The sequence below is a fragment of the Pipistrellus hanaki genome (genome assembly GCF_964339955.1).
Source record: "Pipistrellus hanaki genome assembly, chromosome: 2".
In the NCBI taxonomy this organism is placed as follows: Eukaryota; Metazoa; Chordata; class Mammalia; order Chiroptera; family Vespertilionidae; genus Pipistrellus; species Pipistrellus hanaki.
In genome coordinates this window covers 105956179-105981001 of record NC_140504.1, presented here as the reverse complement: position 1 = coordinate 105981001, position 24823 = coordinate 105956179, and the positions used below count along the sequence as shown (strand labels likewise).

The 24823-nt window shown below is 41.4% G+C and overlaps 1 protein-coding gene across 1 annotated transcript in view; it reads right to left on the bottom strand.

Annotated features, from left to right (window-relative positions):
* Positions 1-350: 350 nt before the first annotated feature.
* Positions 351-24823, bottom strand: part of WNT7A (Wnt family member 7A) — an 81535-nt gene continuing 57062 nt past the window's right edge. The window contains exon 4 of the mRNA XM_084872650.1: positions 351-2957. Within this exon, the coding sequence (XP_084728776.1) occupies positions 2478-2957 (480 nt within the window). The 3' untranslated portion in view covers positions 351-2477. The remainder of the gene's footprint in view (positions 2958-24823) is intronic.

Genomic DNA, 24823 nt, shown 5'->3' with positions numbered 1-24823 from the left:
AGAAAACAGTAATAATAGCAACAATGACAATAATAATAATAATACTTAGCATCCATCCATTGCTTTGAAACTCAAAGTGCCACACAATCATTATTGGCAGGACCCTCACAACAGCCCTGTGAGGTAGGTATTTTTATTCCACTTTTACGATGGAGAAACTAAGGCTCAGAGCACAACTTAGCTGGGTACCTTCGGCCGGAGGGCAGGTCCCTACATTTGAAACTAACAGTGTACTAAAGGAGCCAAGTGATAGGCTGGCAGCTGACCTGGCCATTATTCTCACAAGCCCAGCTGCCCCCTGCCAGGCCCACTCCTCATCTGAATAGTAAAACAAGACATGGAGCTTACATTAAACTGGCCTCTGGGAGGTGATCAGAATCTCCCTCACTCTCAGATGCCATGAGGCCAGTTGGGAGCAGAGGGGCTGAAGGCTTAAGAAGCCTCTTTGCTCACGGTGGACACTGCAGGCTTCCGAGGCAAAGATAAACTGTGACATGGAGACTTCAAGAAACTTCTGCGTTTTCTCCTCCCTCACCCATTGACCACCCTGCCCCCTGCACTTGCCCACTTGCCCACTCACCCATTCACCCATGCACTCATTCCTTCATGCCTACCCATCCTGATACCCAAGTAAAGAAGAAAAAAATGGTCCAAGGAAAGAAATCAACCAACTGTCCAGCCATTTTATTTGTCTATGCTGTGATCCAGGCCAAGTGCTGACACTGGAGTGTCCAATACAGCCTAGATATGGAGAGGCTCCTAGTGCATGGGGCCATGGGACTGTGATCTTAGGAGTACCTGTGGGCATGGAGTTCAGAAATGCCTTCTCTTGGTGGCTCAACACAATCACTAAAGGTCCCTATAGTTTGACTCAACACCATCTGCCCTGCCCTGCAAGCAGAGATACACAGGCACACACCCATGTGCATACACCACTCCAAATCTTTCAGGCACACACATGGAGAGAAACAGATAATTGGGTACACACAGAAGCACACAAGAGATACCTGAAAGCACAAAGTCACATAACTACCCCAAGACTCCCTAAAGCTGCACATGCGTGCACACACACACACACACACACACACACACACGGATGCAGAACACCCACAGCCTTCTTAAGGAAAGCTTCCAAAGTAGAGAGGCACTGGAAGAAGGGGGACGACCCAGGGCAGAGAGGTTTCATCCATACCTTTCTCTGACAGTCTTCCCTGGGGCTGTGACATCCAGGAAACCCAGCTGCTCATGGGAGCTCTCACCCCAGCTTTTTTGCCTTATAACTGAGGACTATGACTTACTCCTACCCGCCCAGGGCACTCAGCAATTCAGGGGCATTCTGGTGAGGAGTAGGTTCCCTGAGCTGGCTTCTGCCGAGTGGCCATGACCAAGTCCCTATGATCGTCCCAATGCACAGATCTGCCCACCAAATGGCTAGTCATGAGGTCACCACTCAGTGACTTTGCTCTTAAAGCCTGAGCTTAATATAGGCTGAGACTGAAGATCTAATTTCTTTCCCAGGTAATACCAATGGCACAACAGCCCAGGCATCCATGGCCACTTTTGCCGATTTGATCACAGAACTTGAAAACCCAGTTGTGTGAGGGTCCTCATGGAAGCTGACTCAACACCCGGGCCTTGTCTTTCCTTACCACAAAGCAAGTCCTGGAATTAAGAACCCAGGCCACAGAATGATGCAGCCAGATGCAAAATAAATAAAATATTCATATAAAAATAGTCTCTTACAAAACATTCGCTCCTATCCAGTGGCTCACTTTCCAAAAGATTAAAATTGCTTTTATTATCTTTCCCTTTTCTATGTATTCCAAATCGAATTTTTTCTAATGGTGAAGTGTGAGTCGGGTAGGACTAAAGAATGGGAAACGTATTGTGAAAAACATCTCCAAACTTGGACCAGCTTTTATATATATGACATCTGCTCTGTACTTAAACATCTAATGCAGTGGATACTTGCAGAATCAGCTAGTAGAAATATCTTAATAAAGAATAATTATGTACAGTTCTAGTTGGCTCCTTGTTCCAGTGACAAAATTTTCTTGCAAAGAAAGCAGCCAGTCCACTTTGCAGAAAACGGATCTCAATGAAGTGGACTGATTCTTTTTAATTAAATAAATTAATATTATTTTAAAAATCAAAATTGTTAAATATTGCTTGATGAGGCCCAAGGATCCAGGGTTCCTGCTGTCGTAGGCTCTGCTGCAGTGAGGAGGCCCAGGCAGTGTCTGGGGTAGGGTGGAGCAGGCTGGGTATGTACTAGCATCCTTAGGGCTCTGGAGAGCCCTTTCCCCAAAGTGTCTGCAGGAAACTGCACAGGAGCCTCTACAGCAGGAAAGACAAGCTCAGCATTTCTGCTGTTCCCTATGGTGATCTGGGAAGTGACCTGCAGGGTGAGTGCAGCTGGACTCTGGTCCTCCCCACAGTGGACCTGACTTGAGGGCGCATGCAGTGCTGTCTTAGGCTCACTTGCACGTGTACACCTCGGTGTGCTCACTGCAGGTGTTGCACTTGACATAGCAGCACCAGTGGAATTTGCAGTTACACTGCCACACCCGTGCATACTGGTGGGTGTTGTAGCCACGGCCGCAGCACATGAGGTCACAGCCACTGGTCTGGCGGGCTGTTTTGTTGCAGATGCGACCTTGCGTGCCCACGCTGCCCGTCACTGGGTCCTCCTCACAGTAGTTGGGTGACTTCTCAATATACACCAGGTCTGTGTCCATGGGTTTGCGGTATGACAGTGGCTTCTTGATCTTCAGGAAGGTGGGCCGCTTGTTGCGGCTGGCACGCACAGGCTCCACATGTACGGCCTCATTGTACTTATCCTTGAGCACATAGCCGAGCTCTCGGAACTGTGGCAGCGTGGTCCAGCAGGTCTTGGTGGTACAGGAACCTGACACGCCGTGGCACTTACACTCCAGCTTCATGTTCTCCTCCAGGATCTGCAGGAGTGGGAGGGGGAGAGCACAATGAAGGTCATTGTTTGCAGGATGCAGCCCAGCCTGGCCCACCTCCTGCCCCATTAGCTGGGTTTGTGTTTTTTTTGTTTCTCCTTTTGGTGCAGGAAACTCAGGCCTGGATTCAAATTCCTCTCATTTCCAGCCCTCGTGCTGTGCCTTCCACCTGGAATAAACTTGCCTTCCTTGCTTCCCAACTCCTGTGCAATCTGTAGATGCACTTAGATCAGTTCAGACCAGTCCAGAGCACACATAGGTTCTCTTTGGCCTGCCCAGGTTTAAAACAGTGTCTGAAACAACATTTATAAATCAGAAGTATTTAAAAGGCACACTCCCATGTGCATTTGTTTTTGGCAAACAAAAAGTGCATCTGGCAACTCTGGGGTGAGAGTCAAATTATTTAATAAGTGGTGTTATCTTCCTGGCACAGAATCTGGTAAGAAATGCCAGCTGTAGTCCCGTTGGGTCCTGACTCACCACAACCTCTGCCAGCCTTATCATATGGCAATAGTACTTGGAGCTATGCCAGCAGCTGTCTTCCTCATGAGTTGGTATCCTTCAATTTGCCATAGTTCTCACTACTCCCCATTACTTACCTGACCTTAAGTTATGGTTTTTAAGAGGTTAACTGCTTTGATCACCTATGACACCTGCCAGGCACTATGGACATATAAGTCTGGAAACCCATTGCTCTGATTGAAGCTTCTTGGCATCTATCCCTGGCTCCCAGGCTGGATGCTGTCGCCCTTCTTATGAATTCCCAAGGCCCCTTGGGCTTCCACCATCATCCATGAGAGGCAGTACTGTATGGGGTGGGAGTTGGGGAGGAGCACAGAATCTGGACCCTGGGACTTAAGTCCCAGAACTAACATGAACCTGCTGTGTGTCCTTGAGAAACTTTCTTTAAATCTCTGCTGCAGTTTCCCCATTTGTAGATGGGGATAATAATAAGTAGTAATTAATTATAATTATGCAGTGAAATACTAGATAATAGTGAAAAAGAATGAACTATTAATGCAATAAGAACAGATCTCCTAGATGTAATGTTGTGTGAAAAAGTTGGGCACTAAAAAGAACATAATATGGGATTCTATTGCTATGAAGTTCAAGGACAGGAAAACTAATGGCTGGTTTTCATTTCATCTTTATTTAACTCTATAGGCAGTGGGTCAGAGGTGGCCCATGGGCCATATTTTGCTGACCCCAGCTTTAGAATATCTTAGCAGTAAGAGGAGACGTCATTTACCAAAGCCCCTAAAGCACAGGGTATTTAGGTTGTTTTTGGTTATTATTTTTACTTTTTCTTTCCTTCCCTCCCTCCCTTCTTTCTTTCTTTTCTTCATTTTTTATTTTTAACTATATGTAATGTGGAAGCAAGTATATTTTGAACTGAAGCTTCTCTTCCTTCCTCATTATCTTTGGCCTGATGTCATCCTAATAGACATGTATTAAGCTGCTACTGTATAGCAGGCAGAGGGATGGGGATGTATTCGTAAGCATAGTTTCTGGGTCATAGTGTGTAAGCATTTTCATGGTTCTTCATCCAGATTGTCAAAATACTTTTGCTTGTTACATAGTGAAAGAATAAGTGAATGAGTAAATTAACATTTATTAATCACCCATACACATGCTTCTATATATAGCATCTTATTTCACTTCATCATGTTAGTATGATTCCATCTGTAGGGATAAACAGGCTCAGCTGACTCCTAGAGCAGGCATACTGGTGTGTGAGGCATTCAGATGCAGGGTCTTATTGCTGAGGGGTGTGAATGCTTTTCCCTCCCCCAACCCTCACTACTTACTTACTATGTGCTTTTGGAGTTGTCACACCCCATCTCTGAGGCTCAGTTGCCTTCACTGAAACATGGAGCAAGGCCAATTTTATTTTTTCTAACAAAAGTAATGGTGCTAGAACAAAATCAGATATTCAAAAGTAGTTATTAATTTTGCCTCTGGGCCTGGGTCTATGCAGGTGCTGGGGACACAGAGGTTTGTCACCTAGAATGGGCCGGTATTCAGGGTCCACCCAGCTCTAATTGTTCTGCTTCCAGGAGGAGGTGACTAATGCTTGGTCAATATACTCAATGGGAAGGTAGGATTACCTGTGTTTTGACCACAGTACAAGTCAGCGATGTTGCAAGCATCCAGAATGTTCAGGGATAGAGATCCAGGCTGACTGAGTCTCTGGTATCAGGACACCTAGTATGACAGAGCACATACTATGTGCCAGCACCCTCACACAACCTTCAGAAACTTAGAGCTGCTACAGATGAGTAGCCACTGTGTCATCAGTGAGAAGAGAGTTCCCACAGGCCAGCTCACCTTGGCCTGAAAAGTGGGAAATAGCAAGGCTCAGAGGTGTGATGCATGTGGATGCAGGGTCAGGCAGGTAGGTGTTCCTGAGACATAACGGCCAAGATGACTGAGATTTTAGTGCAGTCAGAGACTTGAACAGAAAAATGCTGGAAGTTGTTCAGAATGAATTCTGATATTACTGAGTGTGGGTGAAGCTCACACCAACTGCTGGTGGGAGTGCAAACACAGCAGCCTGAGAAAGCTGAAGAGTGCAAGCAGCAGAGCCTGGGGAAATCTGCTCATGTGGACAGGAAGAGGCTCCAGGATGCTCAGAGCAGCAGTGTTTATAATTCCAAATGGGGCACCATCTGGATGTCCATCCGTCATAGTAGGAAGAATGAACTGAGGCATGTGTACTCAACAGGGCACAGAAGGGCAATGACAGTGAACAACTACAACCAACCACACAAACAGGCCAACCTCAGAAACACGGTGTGGATGGAAAGAAACAATTGAAAGATTTCCACAGAATTGTTTTATCTTTATCAGTTTAAAAGTTGGCAAAACTGCCCGGTTGTTATGGCTCAGTGGTTGAACATCAATCTATGAACCAGGAGGTCACGGTTTGATTCCTAGTCAGGGCACATGCCCGGGTTGCTGGCTTGGTCTCTGGTCGGGGGCATGCAGGAGGCAGCAGATTAATGATTTTTCTCTCATTACTGATGTTTCTATATATATCTCTCTCCTTTCCTCTTTGAAATCAATATTGTATTTTTCAGAGCACACAGAGAGGGGACGCATGGAAAGTAAAGAGATGAGGGACACAAATACCAAGAGTGCTTGTCTCTGGAGTTAGAGGCAAGGGGCTATGGTTGATGAGGGTCACCCAGATATCATCTGGGGTTCTGGTAATGTTCTGTTCCTAGATATGGGTGCTTTATTATTATTCTTTTAAATAAACATAGATGATCTCTGTGCTTTTTTTTTTTTTTTTTTTTTTTTTTTTTTTTGCGTGTAAACTATATCTTGCAATTTATAAAAAATTGATTGGGTACAATAGCCAATAAGCATGTGGAAAGATGCTCAGCATCACTAATCATCAAGGAAATGCAAATCAAAACCACAATGTCCATCAACTAATGAGTACAATGTGGTCTATCCATAAATGGAATGTTATTTAGCCACAAAAAGAATGAAGTACTGACACATGCTACTATATGGATAGACCTTGAAAACACTAAGTTAAGTGTTAGAAGCCAGTCAGAAAAGGTCACATGTTATATGATTGCATTTGTATGGTATGTCCAGAATAGGCAGGTCTATAAAGTCAGATGGTGGATTAGTGGACGAAGAGCAGTTTGGCGAAATACAGAGTAATTGCTAAAGGATACATGTTTCCTTGTGAGGTCATGAAAATATTCTGAAATTGACTATTGTGATGGTTGCACAGACCTGAGAATAACTTTTTAACTGCATTCCTTAAATGAGTGCACTGTATATTATGTAAATTATAATGCAATAAAGTTGTGTGGGTTTTTTAAAAAGTTGCTGGAAGCATGGGCTGTATTTGCCTATGTGTGACACCAAATGTTTTCATTGAGGTGGACCCTGAGCATTGAGGCCCAAAGCCAGAGGCCAGGTTCCTGGGTCCTCGGGCTGGGTGCAGTTGCGCCCCACATCATTTGCACCAGCTCCCTTGCACAGCCCCCTGCACACTACTTCCCTCTTCCTCTGTGGCTGCCTCAGGCTGTGATGGTATTTGTGTGGCCCCTAATCAGATGACACCAGCTCATTAACCCTGCAAACTCTGCATTTTGAGAGCCTCAGTGATCGCATTATGTCCAAATAAAGCTGGGCATAACAACAGCTTTCTTGGCCAGGACTGGTCAGCCAGTTGGAAATTATAGACAGGCAGCAAGCCCTCTTCCTAAGGCAGGGGACAACAGCAGAGGAAGTGTGTCTGGGACAAACATCACGCTTTGCGCACTCTTTTCCCACTCTGAGTCCAGTCTGGCTACCAGCTTCTGAGCTGTCCAGGGGGACTTCTGGGTATTCCTTTGTGCTTGAATACTCTGGATTGTGGGTCAGCTGTCAGGTAGTTGAAGGATCTGCACACACACACCTTCCCAGTTCCTGGCACATAGTTGGTTCTCTTAGGAAATTCCCAAAGGTTAATTCACTAACAGGGGGCATTCCAGTTCTTCCACAACTGCATTTCTAGCCCAACAACCATGAGAGCACCAAACCTACATTTCTGAATGGGGGAAGTCAGGAGGACCCAGGGGAGGAGCCATAGTAGAGGAGAGGGGGCTTGGAATCGTTGGTATGAATCATTGTCAATATTTTATGTCCCTGGCTACACTGCTAGGTCCCAACTTAAAGACCAGTGACATGAGAGTGCTTAGGGTCTACCATGTCACCACCCTGTGGTGCAGAGATGCCTGAGTGAAAAAGGAAAAGAAATGAGAAAAGAGTGAGGCCCAGATGTCTGGCTCAGCAAGCACTGAGCACACATAGTTCTCCGCCTCTCAGCTATGTGGTGGTTTAGGGTCAGATGACATGATGAGGTGCTGTGCTCCAGTCCCACTTCCAGTCCAGCCACAGGCCCCACTCATTTTCACATGTCACTAGTGCAGGTCTGGGGACTGATCTTCACAGAAACTGAGGGGACAAACCGAGGAACTACTATGTGCTGGCATCATGCAAGGATTGGAGACTCAGCAAAGGAAAGAGGGACAAAGCTAAGAGGACATGCTAAGGGGTTGAAGGGAACAGGTAACTGCTTCAAATAATAAAATAAGTGAGAAGAAAATGGGATATGAGTAGCAGTTGGAGAGTGAGAAATGAGGTGGGTAGGCTATGAGACCTAGATGAGAGAGGTGACATTGAGCAGAGGGCAGACCACTAGAGGAGGCCAACACATGGCAGAATAGACTCATTCTCTCATTTTGTTTTCACTTGAGGGACATGGGGCAAAGGGCCAGAGGCTTCTGCAGGGCCAACGCCATGTGGCTGGAGCTTGGTGACTGGGCAAAGCAAGATGCCAAGATGGCATAGGCAGAAGTTCCATCCTACATACTCTAAGGAGGTGGGATTTTTTTTTCATATTCGGAGTTTTATGAAAGAACGTTATTTTTTAGAACAATTTTATATTTACAGAAAAATTGTGAATAGAGGTTCCATACACCCTAATATCTTACATTAGTATGGTAAATATTACAATTAATGAGTGAATATTAATATGTTATTATTAACTGAAGTTGATATGTTATTGAGATTTTCCTGGTTTATACCTACTGTCCTTTTTCTGTTCCACAATACTAACTAGGTCACCACATGACATTTAGTCATCCTGTCTCCTTATGCTAGGAGATGAGATTTTACTGTGAGTGGACAGGGAAACCAGTGGAGCAGGATTTATGACTTTAAAAAGATCTCGCATTGGTTATAACAAATGAACCACTCTTGTACAGAGAGTGTATGTGGGTTGGGGGAGGCAGGTGATATACGAAAACTCCTTATACCTTCTGCTCAGTTTTGCTGTGGACCTACAACTGCTCTAAAAAATAAAACAAGATCTCAGCAGAGAAGCTGGGTGTAGGGACTGTCTCTGGAGGTGAGACTTGGCTGACTCTGATGTTGATTGGGTAGGTATTTTCCCTGGGCCTTAGTTTCTCCATTTGAACTCAAGAGTTTGAACTAGATGATTTCCAAGACTACTCTCTCTGATACTCTTATCCTTTTATCCATGCTGTTCTTTAACCCATAAAAGCATTTCCAGTGTTCTGATAGAATTGAATTTTCTGAAACCTCCAGAGAGAAAAAAAAGAGACCCAGGTTCAGAGTATGCAGGACCTCCTCCTATGTCTCTGCAGACTACTTCCATACTTTCCCCTCCTGTCCTATGCCCTCTGGAGGCTAGACTATAGGACTGCACCAATGAGCTTGCTTGTTCCAGGACTCTAACCATTCCTAAAGGTGATAGGTTGGGCCCAGGGTATTTGGGTTGTGGGATAGTCTTATTGCAGCTGGGTCACTTCCAGGTGGGTCTGACCAATGAAAGGCATTGGAGGGAGCTTAGAGGACAGAAGGAAAGTCCTGGCCATTCGTCCTCCTGCTCATCTCCACTGGCACCCAGATGGCTGCACTCCCTATCAAAGATCACAGCTCTTGCATGCAAGTCCTCTTCTTACAGGCTCTGGGATTCTAGCAAGCCAACCTCCTGACACTTCTAGCCTAAGAAATAATGGTTCTTAGTTGTTCACAAAGCCATGGTTCTGCACCATCGGTTTTGGCTCCTTTGACATTGTCCTTTGTTTTATTAGCAATCTCTCTTAAAAAAAAATACATCTTAGATACTTAAAGTGGCAGCAGAGTAAGTGGATGCTGCATGGACACACTCCCAGGACTAAACTGGAATTACAATTAAAATACTGAAAAAATTTTGAATAATCAACTGAAGACTTGCTGAAGAGAACCCTGATACCTGAAGACAGAGAGTGGAGACCACACAGAGACTGGTAGGAGGGGCAGGGGCATGAAAGGGCTGGCCAGGCACCCATAGATAGCAACTGAAGTTCTGGAGAGATATCTCAGCTGTAGGGGGTTTCCAATGAAAACACTGGGGTCTAATCCCCAAGTTGGGTCCCCCAGCAGAGAGCACCAGAACTGAGAAGGGTGCCCACATAACATCTGACTGTGAAAAACAGAAGAGTTGCTGTCTGCCTGGGAGAGACTCTCTTAAAAGTCCAATACACAAAATTCCCTGTGGAGCAATTCACCTTATGCTCCAGCAGAGGGAGGGAAGAGTAAACTGGAGTTATGTGAACAGAAGCAAAGGTTGGAGTCGATAAGGTTAGAGCTCAGAAAACAAACACCCCAGTTTCCTATGCTGAGTCATATCCTCATACTGATGAGGTCATCTTTCTCAAACAGACAGTTGTTATCTTGGCAGTTTTGCCTGAGGGAAGACAATTTACCCACCATATTGGAAAACACCTTCCCCACAGTGTAGAGTTTCTGAGGCCCATTGAAAGAATGAGAATAACAGTTAACCTCCAGGGAGGCAATTACCCCACCCTGTTGGGAAAAATACTCTTATGCATGAGGGCTACTCAAGACTAAATCTAATCAGTCTGCAAGCAGAGTCACCCTCTGGAGGCTTTGAATCTTTGTTTGATCTAATTACTCAGAAACAGCACTTGACACTATTCTACACTACCGATTGAGAGGTATAGCAGAACTACCTAATACATAGTCACAAACCCAAATAGGTACCCAAAATGAGGAGATTAAGAAACAACCCCCAAATGAACAAGAGAATTCTCCTAGAAGAAAAGATAAATGAAATGAAGATAAGAAATATATCTGATATAGAGTTCAGAATAATGATGGTAAAGATGCTCAACAGCATGAGAAAAGATATAGCAACTATGAAAGCAGAAATAAAGAATGACATAGTACAAATAAAGAACACATTGGAAGGAATACACAGCAGATTAGGGGAAGCTGAGGATGGGATCAGTGAATTAGAAGACAGAGTAGGAAAAAATCAATCAGAGAACCAAAAATAAGGAACAAAAAAAAACAAAAACAAAAAACAAAAAAAAAAAACACAGGAAAACAGCTTAAAGGGAGCTGTGGGACACCATGAAACATAACAATATTTGCACGACAGGTGTGCCAAAATAAGCATAAAGGAAGAAGGGGATAGAGAATATGTTCGAAGAAATAATGGTAGAGCCGAAACCGGTTTGGCTCAATGGATAGAGTGTCGGCGTGAGGACTGAAAGGTCCCGGGTTTGATTCCGGTCAAGGGCATGTACCTTGGTTGTGGGCATATCCCCAGTAGGAGGTGTGCAAGAGGCAGCCGATCGATGACTCTCTCTCATCAGTGTTTCTAACTCTCTATCTCTCCCCTTCCTCTCTGTAAAAAATCAATAAAATATATTTTTTTTTAAAAAAGAAAAAAGGAAATAATGGTAGAAAACTTCTTAAACCTGGTGAAGGAAAAAGTCACAAAAGTTCAGTAGGTACAAAGATTCCCAAGCAAGAAGAATTCAAACAGGCCCTGCCCAGACACATCATAATTAAAATACAAAAAAAAAAAAAAAAAAAAAAAAAAAAAAAAATTAAAGACAAAGAGAGAAACTTAAAGGCAAGAAGAGAGAGAAAAGCAAGTTGTTACCTACAAAGAAGCTCCCATAAAGCTGATATCTGATTTCTCATTAGAAACTATCTAGCAAGAAGTACTCAAGGTAATGGAAAGCATGGATCTGAAAGCAAGACTACTATATCCAGCAAGACTATCATTCAAAATAAACAGTGAAATAAATAGCCTCCCAGACAAAAAAGATCTAAAGGAGCTCATTGCCACCAAGCCAGCATTACAAGAAATGATAAAGGACTGCTGTAATGAGAAGAAGAAATAGAGAGAGAAGCCTAGGCATACAGAATTAAAATGGCAATAAATAAATACCTATCAATAATAACCATAAGTGTAAATGGATTAAATAAAAACGGTAGCTGAATGGATAAGAAAACATGACCAAACTACATGTTATCTAAAGAGACCCACTTCAGAATAAATGACTCACACAGGATGAAAGTGAAGAGATGGAAAAATATTTTCTATGCAAATGGAGAAGAAAAAAAGCTGGAGTAGCAATATTTATATCTGACAAAATATACTTCAAAATTAAGGCCATCACTAGAGACAGCAAAGGTCACTACATAATACTAAAGGGATTAATCCAACAAGAGGATATAACCCTGTTAAACATGCATGCACACAATATAGGAGGAACTAAATATATTTTTAAAAACTTTAAGAGGACTTTAAGGGAGAGATAGACACCAATATAGGAATTTTAGGGGACTTTAACACCTACTGATTTCACTGGATAGATCTTCCAGACAAAAAATTAACAAGAAAATTAACCAAAAAAATTAAAGAACACATTGGATCAGATGGATTTAATTGACATTTATAGAACATTTCGATTGAAGATGGCGGAAGAATAGATGGGTGGATTCTGAGCCCTCTCCCGAAGCAGAAAGAGAGAGCAACTGAGGGTTTTGTGCTGTGAGTATTTATTAGCAAGCTGGGAGACAGCAAACACCAGAAGAAACTGCTGGGGGGCTGCTGACAGAGGTGCCCCTCACAGGGAAGCACCCACGCGGGCTGTGTCCCTGCCCGGAGCTACCTACCGGCTTGGACGGGGAAACCTCGCCATCTTGAGAGGAAGATAGGATCGTGTCAGAGGCCTGAATATCCACAGCCGCAGCGACTACCAAGTATCTGTGACCCCCAGAACGCGGATCCCAGGCGGCGCGAACACCTGCCCTCACAGGATTGCCCCACTGCTCAGCGAAAAGGTCAGATTTCGCGGGGAGAGGGTGGAGAGCGCTCACGGCAGAAAAAAAAGCCTGCGCACACAGAGTGCGCTCGCGGAAGCTGGAGGACAAGGGCGGTGATTACAAGTAGAAGCCCCCGCTGTTGGGTGGGTGTCGCCTGTGAAAGTGGACAGGGCTCCTAACAGGGGAGATATCTAAAGAGCAACACATTTGGATCCGGCTCGGAGGGATATCAGAGAGTTGTGGGAGATTGCAGATGCTCGGACCTGCTCCCTCCCCCCCTTAGTAGTTACAGCTTCAGAGAGGACAAAAAAAAAAAAAAAAAAAAAAAAAAGCTGGAGAGGCTCTAGTCTGGAAGTCAACCTAGAAACACTGCCCCCAGAGGCTAATTCACAAATTGACTCTAGTGTAATAAAAACAAAGCAAAACCTGCCTAAAAATCAGGACTGGATCATAACAATAGAGGAAGCGAATGACCTTCATTACTGCAAATTTTAATTAAAATTTTTAAATTTTGTTATTATTTTTTTAATTTTTAAATTTTTGTTTTTATTTTTGTTTTCATTATTTGCAACGTTTACTCAAGAAACTATTTTTTTTCTTTTTCCTCACTTGATTTTATCTTGATGATTATTACATTGTATATGTAATCAACATTATTACTACTACTAATTTACCTTTTTATCTTATTTTCTTTTGTTTATTTTTATTATTTTTATTTCATTTGATTACATATATATATATATATATATATATATATATATATATATTAATTTCAGGATTACTGTTCTACAGTCTTTATCTACCTTCTTTCTCCAACGCTTTATTCTATCTCAACCCTACCTTTATGCCTTCACCCTCTTTCCAATCTTTTCCTTTGATACCCTGTTTATCTTAACCCTTTCCTGCTCTAGATTTCCCCCATTCCTTCTGTCTACCCCCTCCTAAAATCTCACCCTACTTGTATATATCTAATTTCCAACTACCTGCTCCAAACCCATTCACACCTCCCTCGCAGTTGTCCTAAAAACAAAAAAACAAAACAAAACAGTCTTTCTCTCTAACTCTTTGAAGTTGTATGTTGAATGTCAACTTTACTGAAGTTGTATGCTTTTCTTTTATAAGATTGATTTGCCTATGCTTTTTGTTTGATTGTATGTCTTTGTTAGCTGGGTTCTAGTCACCCTTATTGGTGGTTATTAATATCGCAAAAACATTTCTATTCAGTGCCTTGTGTGTTATACCTGGTTGTGTTGTATTTTATGCCTTTAAATCAAAGCAGGAGAGAGAGAACTACACAACCAGACATCCTAGATCATGGGGAGACCAAAAAACAGCCCACATAAGAAAGAAAAGCAGGCTTCACCAGAAAAGGAAGTAAACGATATAGAGGCAAGCAACCTACCAGAGCAAGAATTCAGAGTAATGATCTTGAGATGGCTAAAAAGAATGGAAGACAAATTTGACAATATGAGTAAGACCCAACAGGAAATGAAAAATGACATCGCTACTATGAAGAACTCAATAGAAAGCATCAAGAGCAGACTAGAATAAGCAGAGGATCGCATCAGTGAGCTAGAAGACAAGATGGAAAAAAGTAGCCAATTAGAGCAGCTTCTAGAAAAAAAAATTAAAAAGCAGGAGGAGAGCCTAAGGAAGCTTTGGGACAATGCAAAACAAAACAATATTCGAATAATAGGGGTTCTGGAAGGAAAGAAAACCGAGGTAGACATGGAAAACGTATTTCAAGAAATAATGACAGAAAATTTTCCTGAGATAGAGAAGAAAAAACCCACACAAATCCAAGATGCTCGCAGAGTCCCAAGCAAAATCGATCCCAGAAGACCGACGCCAAGACATATTATAATTAAATTGGCAAACACCAATGACAAAGTTAGAATCTTAAAAGCAGCCAGAGAGAGACAGAAAGTTACATATAAAGGAACCCCCATCAGACTAACAACTGATTTCTCAACAGAAACTTATCAGGCCAGAAGGGAATGGGATGAAATATACAAAGTCATGCAAAGAAAGGGTCTGAATCCAAGAATACTGTACCCAGCAAGACTATCAATCAAAATTGAAGGGGAAATCAGGAGCTTCACAGACAAAAAAAGACTAAAGGAATTTATCTCCACCAAACCAGCAATGCAAGAAATGCTAAAGGGTCTACTGTAAAAATAAAGAAATAGGAAGCGAAGAAGGAACACAGGGGTATAGAATATAAATGGCATCAAATGAGTACCTATCATTAATAACATTAAATGTAAATGGTTTAAATGCTCCAATCAAAAGACATAGGGTAACAGATTGGATAAGAAAACAAGACCCATACATCTGTTGTCTACAAGAAACCCACCTCAGAAAAAGAGATGCACACAGACTGAGGGTGAAGGGATGGAAAAAGGTTTTCCAGGTAAATGGAAATGAAAAGAAAGCTGGGGTAGCAATACTTATATCTGACAAATTAGATCTCAGAGTGAAGGACATAACAAGAGACAATAAAGGCCACTTCATAATACTAAAGGGACCAATCAAACAAGAAGAAATAACCCTGGTAAATATATATGCACCCAATACAGGAGCACCCAAATACATAAAAAAAAAAACTGCTGGAGGACATTAAGGGAGAGATTAACAGCAATACAATCATAGTAGGAGATTTTAATACCCCACTGTCCCCCTTCGACAAATCATCTAAACAAAAAATCAGCAAAGAAATATCAATCCTAAATGACTCACTAGACCAGATGGAATTAATTGACATCTTCAGAACATTCCACCCCAAAGCCACAGAATATACATTTTTCTCAAATGCACATGGGACATTCTCAAAGATAGACCACATTTTGGGACATAGGCAAAGTCTCTTCAAATTCAAGAAGATAGAAATCATATCAAGCATCTTCTCAGACCATAATGGCATAAAACTGGAAATTAACTACAATAAAAATAATCCAAAGAAATCAAACACATGGAGACTAAACAGTATGCTATTAAACAAGGACTGGGTTACCAGAGAAATCAAGGAAGAAATTAAAAACATCCTGGAAACAAATGACAATGAAAACACAACAATCCAAAATCTATGGGACACAGCAAAAGCAGTTTTGAGAGGGAAGTTCATATCCTTACAAGCCTATTGCAAAAAACTAGAAAAAAGTGTAACAAATGATCTAACTCTACAACTCAAAGAGTTAGAAAAAGAGCAACAAGAAAAGCCTAGTGTAAGTAGAAGGAAGGAAATAACAAAAATCAGAGCACAGATAAACGACATAGAGACCAAAGAAACAATACATAAGATCAACAAAACCAAGAGCTGGTTCTTTGAAAGGATAAACAAGATAGATGGACCTCTAGCCAGACTAACCAAGAAACAAAGAGAGAGGACCCAAATAAACAAAATCAGAAATGAAAGAGGTGAAATAACAACAGACCCCACCGAAATACAACGGATTGTTACAAAATACTATGAACAACTCTACTCCAACAAACTGAACAACCTGGAGGAAATGGACATATTCCTAGAAAAATATAATCTTCCAAAACTCAATCAGGAAGAATCTAAAAACCTCAATAAACCAGTGACTTGGGAAGAAATTGAAACAGTCATCAAAAAGCTTACAGCAAACAAAAGCCCAGGGGCAGATGGCTTCACAGGAGAGTTTTACCAAACATTCAAGGAAGAACTAAAAACTATCCTCCTCAGACTATTCCAAAAAATCCAAGAGGAAGGAACACTTCCAAATTCCTTCTATGAAGCCAGCATCACCCTAATACCAAAACCCGATAAAGACAACTCTATGAAAGAGAATTACAGGCCAATATCCCTCATGAACATAGATGCCAAAATGCTCAACAAAATTCTAGCAAATCGACTCCAGAAGAACATCACAAAGATTATTCACCACGACCAAGTAGGATTTATTCCAGGAATGCAAGGATGGTACAATATCAGCAAATCAATAAACGTGATACATCACATAAACAAATTGAAAGATAAAAATCATATAGTCATATCAATTGATGCAGAAAAAGCATTCGATAAAATCCAACACCCTTTTCTGATAAACACTCTTAACAAGGTGGGAGTACAAGGATCATACCTCAACATAATAAAAGCTATATATGATAAACCCACAGCCAACATTATACTCAATGGGCAAAAACTAAAACCATTCCCTCTAAGAACAGGAACAAGACAGGGATGCCCACTCTCGCCACTCCTGTTTGACATAGTACTGGAAGTACTAGCCGTTGCAATTAGACAAGAGGAGGAAATAAAAGGCATCCAAATAGGAAAAGAAGAAGTAAAGTTATCCTTATTTGCAGATGACATGATATTGTACATAAAAAAACCAAAAGACTCCATTAAAAAACTAATTGACTTAATAAATGAATTTGGCAATGTAGCAGGATACAAAATTAATGCCAAGAAATCCATGGCTTTTCTATACACCAATAGAGAAACTGCAGAAACAAAGACTAAAAAACAATTCCATTTACCATCGCACCAAAAAAATTAAGATACCTAGGAATAAATTTAACTAAGGAAGTAAAGGACCTATATGCGGAAAACTACACGACACTGAAAAAGAGATAGAGGAAGATGTAAGGAGATGGAAGAACATACCATGTTCATGGATCGGTAGGATCAACATCATCAAAATGTCCATACTTCCTAAAGCAATCTATAGGTTCAATGCACTCCCCATTAAAATACCAATGACATATTTCACCGATCTAGAAAGAACTCTCCAAAAGTTCATTTGGAACAATAAAAGACCCCGAATAGCCACAGCAATCCTGAGAAAGAAGAGTAAAGTAGGAGGGATCTCAATACCAGACTTCAAACTATATTACAAAGCCACTGTTCTCAAAACAGCCTGGTACTGGCACAAGAACAGACATATAGATCAATGGAATCGAATCAAGAACCCAGATATCAACCCAAATCACTATGCTCAATTAATATTTGACAAAGTAGGCACGAATATACAATGGAGTCAAGACAGTTTCTTCAATAAATGGTGTTGGGAAAATTGGACAGACACATGCAAAAGAATGAAACTAGATCATCAACTTACACCATTCACAAAAATAAACTCAAAATGGATACAGGACTTAAACATCAGACGGGAAACCATAAAAATACTAGAAGCATCCACAGGCAGCAAAATCTCAGACATATGCCAAAAGAACTTCTTCACTGATACTGCCCCTAGGGCAATGGAAGCTAAAGACAAAATAAACAAATGGGACTACATCAAAATAAAAAGCTTTTTTACAGCAAAAGAAACCATCAACAAAACAATAAGAAAGCCCACAGTGTGGGAGAACATATTTGCAAATGATACCACTGATAAAGGTTTAATCTCCAACATCTACAAACAGCTTATACAACTAAATAAAAGGAAGATAAATAATCCAATTAAAAAATGGGCAATGGACCTAAATAGAACATTTTCAAAAGAAGACAGAAGGAAGGCCAAAAGGCACATGAAAACATGCTCAGAGTCACTAATTGTCCGAGAGATGCAAATCAAAACAACAATGCGGTACCATCTCACACCTGTCAGAATGGCCAACATCAACAAATCAACAAACGACAAGTGTTGGTGAGGTTGCGGAGAAAAAGGAACCCTCGTGCACTGCTGGTGGTAATGCAGACTGGTGCAACCACTGTGGAGAACAGTGTGGAGTTTCCTAAAAAAACTGAAAATGGAACTCCCATTTGACCCAGTAATCCCACTTCTAGGAATATATCCCAAGAAACTAGAAACATAAATCAGAAAGGATATATGCACCCCTATGTTTATAGCAGCACAATCTACAATAGCCAGAATTTGGAAACAGCCTAAGTGTCCGTCAGCAGATGATTGGATCCAAAATCTATGGTACATCTACACAATGGAATACTATGCTGCCATAAAAAAGAAGGAATTCTCATCATTTGCAGCAACCTGGATGGAATTGGAGAACATCATGCTGAGTGAAATAAGCCAATCAATGAAAAAGAAACACCACATGACCTCACTCATTTGTGGATAATAAAGAGTATTATAAACTGATGAACCAAAAGATAGATATAGAGACAGTATATTAACAAGTAGACTGTCAAATTACAGCGGGAAGGGGAGGAAGATCTGGGGGAGATAATATTGGGTCGGCAGCTAAGTAATTGCGGGTTTCACACATATATGGCTTCAGTTGAATTTTTAGTTTGCAGACGTAGTACAAATGTAAAACACATTTTGTTATTTGATAGTTGGCTATTCAGCTGTTAATCAGTAAAAAAAGTTTTTTGATCTGTTTTGTAGTTTTCGTTTGGCGTTCATTGAAAAATGGAAAATCAAAAGGAACATTTTCGTCATATTTTGCTTTTTTATTTCCGCAAAGGGAAAACGCATCGCAAGCTCATAAAAAGTTATGTGCTGTTTATGGTGACAAAGCCTTAAAAGAACGGCAGTGTCAAAATTGGTTTGCCAAATTTCGTTCTGGTGATTTTTCACTCAAAGATGAAAAACGCTCTGGTCGTCCAGTTGAAGTTGATGACGCCCTAATCAAAGCAATAATCAATTCAGACTGTCACAGTACAACACGTGAGATTGCAGAGAAGCTTCATGTATCACATACATGCATTGAAAATCACTTAAAACAACTTAGCTATGTTCAAAAACTCGATACATGGGTTCCTCACGAACTGAAAGAATCACAGTTAACGCAACGCATTAGCAGCTGCAATTTGCTAAAGAAACGTAATGAAAATGATCCATTTTTAAAACGACTGATAACTGGTGATGAAAAATGGGTTGTTTACAACAATATCAAGCGGAAAAGATCGTGGAGCAGGCCAGGTGAACCAACTCAAACAACATCAAAAGCTGATATTCATCAAAAGAAGGTTTTGTTATCAGTTTGGTGGGATTACAAAGGAATTGTCTACTTTGAACTCTTACCACCCAACCGAACGATCAATTCTGATGTCTACATTGAACAACTAACGAAATTAAACAATGCAGTTGAAGAAAAGCGGCCCGAATTGACAAATCGAAAAGGTGTTGTATTCCATCATGACAATGCAAGGCCACACACATCTTTGGTCACTCGGCAAAAATTAATGGAGCTTGGTTGGGATGTTTTGCCACATCCACCATATAGTCCTGACCTTGCACCATCTTATTACTTTTTGTTTCGATCTTTACAAAACTCCTTGAATGGTAAAAATTTCAATAATGATGATGATGTCAAATCGTACCTGATTCAGTTTTTTGCTAATAAAAACCAGAAGTTTTTTGAACGTGGGATTATGATGCTGCCTGAAAGATGGCAAAAGGTCATTGATCAAAATGGGCAATACATTACAGAATAAAGTTATTTAGTTCCATGAAAAAATTGTCTTTGATTTTCTTTAAAAAATCCGCAATTACTTAGCTGCCGACCCAATAGATCAACCGAAGGACTTTTATACATGCATATAAGTACAACCAATGGACACATAACTCTGGGGAGGGAGGGGATATGTGGGAGGGAGGGAGAGGGGCAAAAAAAAATCAATAAAATATATTAAAAATAAATAAATAAATAAATAAATAAATAAATAAAATGTCTAGAGCATGCAAATAAAGGAAGACAGAAGGTAGATTAGTGGTTACCTGGGATTGAGATGGGAGAAATGGGGAGTGACTACTAGTTAGTATGGAGTTTCTTTTAGGGATAGACACTATTCTGAATAGACCAAAACCCACCAAACTGTGTACTTGAAGTGAATGAATTGCATGTTGTGGCAATCATATTATAAGAAAGCTGTGTTTTTTATTATTATTTTACTAGAGGCCCATTGCACAGAGATTCAGGCAATAGGACTTTCTTCTTCTAGCTGCCAGCACTGGTTTTCTTCCCAGGACCCAGGCCTTCGCTCTGGCCACCACCTTCCATCTTTGCTCCAGCTGGAGCCTTCAGTTTTTGCTCTGGCTGGAGCAACATTCCTGTAGTTCCCTCTGCCCCACACCTTACCCCTCATAACAGGTGTCCCACCCTGCCTGGCCATTCTTTGCCTGCATGCATGCTGCCCAGAGGCCTGTAGTGGCTGGAGGTGGGGCCACCAACATCTTTGTTGGATTAGTTTGCATACTCACTCCTGATTTGCTGATGGGCATCATGAAGTGATGGTCAATTTGCATATTTCTCTTTTATTAGAGTAGACTAGAGGCCCGGTGCATGAATTTATGCACAGGTGGGGTCCCTGGGCCTGGCTGGCAATCAGGGCTAATGGGAGGAGGAGGCTCCAGCCTGCCAGGGGGAGAGATTCCGGGAGGTTGGCTCCAGCAGCAAGCTAACAAATAGACAATTCTGTGAGGAATTGGGCTCCCTCCTCTATCCTGTACTGTCTGGAGTGTGGGTGAACCAGATTCGGGGTTGTCAGAGCCCAACAGTGTGCATCATAGCTACCAGTTGGTCATTCTGTTGTAGTGGTCATTTAGGCTTTTGTATATATAGATTATTTTTATTTTTAATAAATCTTTATTGTTGAAAGTATTACATATGTTCCCTTTTTCCCCCTATTGACTCCCTCCAGCCAGGTTCTGCCCCCACTCCCACCCCAGGCTTTTACCACCCTATTGTCTGTGTCCATGGGTTATGCATATATGCATATAAGGTTTTTGGTTGATTACCTCCCACCCACGAACCCACCCCCACCTTTCCTTTGAGATTTCGCACTCTGTTCTATGATTCCATGTCTCTGGATCCACTCCATTCATCAGTTTATTTTGTTAATTAGATTCCCACATATGAGTGAGATCATGTGATATTTTTCTTTCTCTGACTGGTTTATTTCACTTAGCATGATACTCTCCAGTTCCCTCCATGCTATCACTAAAGTAAGATATTCTTTTTACTACTGCATAGTATTTCATGGTATAAATGTACCACAGCTTTTTTATTCACTCATCTGTTGATGAGCACTTGGGCTGTTTCTAGATCATAGCTTTTGTAAATTGTGCTGCTATAAACATAGGGGTGCATACATTTTTCTGATTGGTTTTTCAGGTTTCCTAGGATACATTCCTAGGAATGGGATAACTGGGTCAAATGGGAGTTACATTTTTAATTTTTTGAGGAAACTATATGCTATTTTTCATAATGGCTGTACCAGTCTGCATTATTACCAGCAGGGTAGTAGGGTTCCCTTTTCTCCACATTCTAGCCAGAACTTGTCATTTGTTGATTTGTTGATGGTAGACATTCTGACAGTTGTGAAATGATATATCATTGTCATTTAAATTTTCATCTCTCTGAGGATCAGTGACTTTGAGCATTTTTAAATATGTCTCTAGGCCATCTGTAGATCCACTTTGGAGAAGTGTCTGTTTAGGTCCTTTGCCCATTTTTGGATTGTTTGTTTTGCTTTTGTTAAGTTGTATGAGTTCCTTATATATTTTGGATATTAACCCTTTATGAGTTGTATCATTGCCAAATATGTTCTCCCATACACTAGGCTTCCTTTTCATTTTATTGATGGTATATTTTGCTGTGCAGAAGATTTTTATTTTTATGTAGTCCCATTTGTTTATTCTTAGTTTCCTTTGTCCTAGGAGATGTATCCATAAACATATTTGCTACATGAGATGTTTGAGATTTTGCTGTCTATGGTTTCTTCTGGGATTTTTATGGTTTCCCGACTTACATTTGAGTATATTATCCATTTTGAGTTTATTTGTGTGAATGGTGTAAGTTGGTGACCTAGTTTCTTTTCTTTTCTTTTTCATGTATCTATTCAATTTTTCCAACACCATTTATTGAAGAGACTATCTTTTTTAAAAAAATATATATATATTGATTTTTTACAGAGAGGAAGGGAGAGCTATAGAGAGTTAGAAACATAAATCAGCTGTCTTCTGCACACCCCCTACTGGGGATGTGCCCACAACCAAGGTATATGCCCTTGACCAGAATCAAACCTGGGACCCTTCAGCCCACAGGCCAATGCTGTATCCACTGAGCCAAACCGGTCAGGGCTTGAAGAGACTATCTTGACTCCATTGTATGCTTTTGCTTCCTCTGTCAAATATAAATCATGCAAAATGGCTTGGGTCAGTTTCTGGGTTCTCTGTTCTGTTCCATTGCTCTATATTCCTGTTCCTGTGCCAGTACCAGGCAGTTTTGATTATGGTGGCTTGGTAGTACTTGAGATCTGGCATTGTGATTCCTCCAACTTTGTTCTTCTTTCTCAAGATTGCTGCAGCTATTCATTATCTTTTTTAGTTACATATAAATTTTTGGAGTATTTGTTCTAGATATGTGAAATATTCTGTTGGCATTTTAATAGGGATTGCATTGAATCTCTGGACATTTTAACGGTGTTAGTTCTACCAATCCATGAACATAGTATATTCTTCCACTTGTTTATATCATTTTCTGTCTCTTTTTTCAATGTCCTGTAGTTTTCCAAATACAGGTCTTTGTCTCCTTGGCTAAGTTTATTCCTAAGCATATTATTTTTTTATTGTAATGGTAAATGGGATTGTTTCTTTAGTTTCTCTTTTTGAGAATTCATTATTGATGTATAAAAATGCCATCATTTTTGGGGAGTTGATGTTGGATCCTGATACATTCCCAAATTCATTTGTTAAATCTAGTAGTTCTTTTGTGGAGTCTTTTTTTTTTTTTTTTTTAATATATTTTATTGATTTTTTTTTGCCCCCCTCCCTCCCTCCCACACATCCCCTCCCTTCAAACCACGCCCACCAGCCAGAGTGAGTAGGCAAATTAACCCAACAAAGACAGCGGTTAATTTGCATACATGGAGGGAGGGAGGAGTGAAGACTGAAGACAGCATAGAAGGAAGAGAGCGGCAAAGTAGAAAGCAAGGTGGTTGTGGCTGCTGGAGGGAAAGCACTGGCAGCACATGTGGGGTGGGGCGAGGTGCGCAGTAGTGGTGCCCATGGCCACGGAGGTGGTGGTGGCAGCAGGAGCGGGCCATGGAGAGTATGGCAAGTTGTCCGTGAGCGTGGGTAGGGCAGACAGGGTGCGCCCCACCCTGCCCGCTGCAGCGGGAGAGGTGGGGGGTGGGAGAGGAGGGAGGGCAGGAGGAAACTCAACAGGCAGAGGCTTTAAGCTTGGAAGGGGCCGAGCCTGCACTCTCAGGTGTCAGAGGTGGGGGAACCCTTCCCAAGCTGAAAGCCTGGGACAGAAGCTCTAGGCTTGGGAAGGGGCTGAGCTTGGGATTGGAGGGAAGGGGAAAATAGCAATGGAAACATATCCTCAGGTGAGGATAAAAAGAAAAATAAAGAAAGAAATGTCATATCTGCCCTAACTGGTTTGGCTCATTAGAGTATTGGCCTGCAGACTCAAGGGTCCCAGGTTCAATTCTGGTCAAGGGCATGTACCCAGTAGGGAGTGTGCAGGAGGCAGCTGATCGAAGTTTCTCTTGCATTGATGTTTCTAACTCTCTATCCTTCTTTCTTCCTCTGTAAAAATAAAAATCAATAAAATATTTTTTTAAATGTCATATTCTATGAAAGACACATCTTGAAAATGCTTAAAGAAAGTTGTCATTTTTTCATGGTGAAGAGACTGGAGTCCATGTTGATGAAAATACCTTGGCAGCTATAGTGACTGGCAGTGCTGCACCAATGGGGTGATGGGGCTGGCACCTTCCCCTGATCAGCCCAGTCACCTCAAGCAAAGGGAGGCCAGAATTCGGCTTAGTTCTGCTCCCAAAGGGAAGCAGGCTTAAGCCATCCTTAGGACATCCCCTGAGGACTCCCAGTATGTGAGAGGGGGCAGGCTGGACTGAGGGACCTCTCCCCAGTGCATGAATTTTGTGCACCATGCCCTTAGTACAATATATGGCCTTTTGTGTGCCTAGTTTCCTTAATTTAGAGTAATATTTTCAAGGTTCATACATGGTATAGCATGCTTTATTCCTTTTCATAGCTGAATAATATTCCAGTGTATGGATATGTCACAACTTATCCGCCCATTCATAAGTTATTGGATAGTACTCTCTTTTTAAACTTCCTTTAACTTCCCAGCCTGATAGTGCCCATTATACTAGCCACAACCCAAGTGGCTACACACCGCCCCTCCATGACAGAGTCCAGAATAAGTCTTGTCCTCTTGATTCCTAGTCCCATGCTCTTTCCTTCATGTCTTCCTCTGGGCTCTGCACCTGCTCTTTCGTACATGGAAGG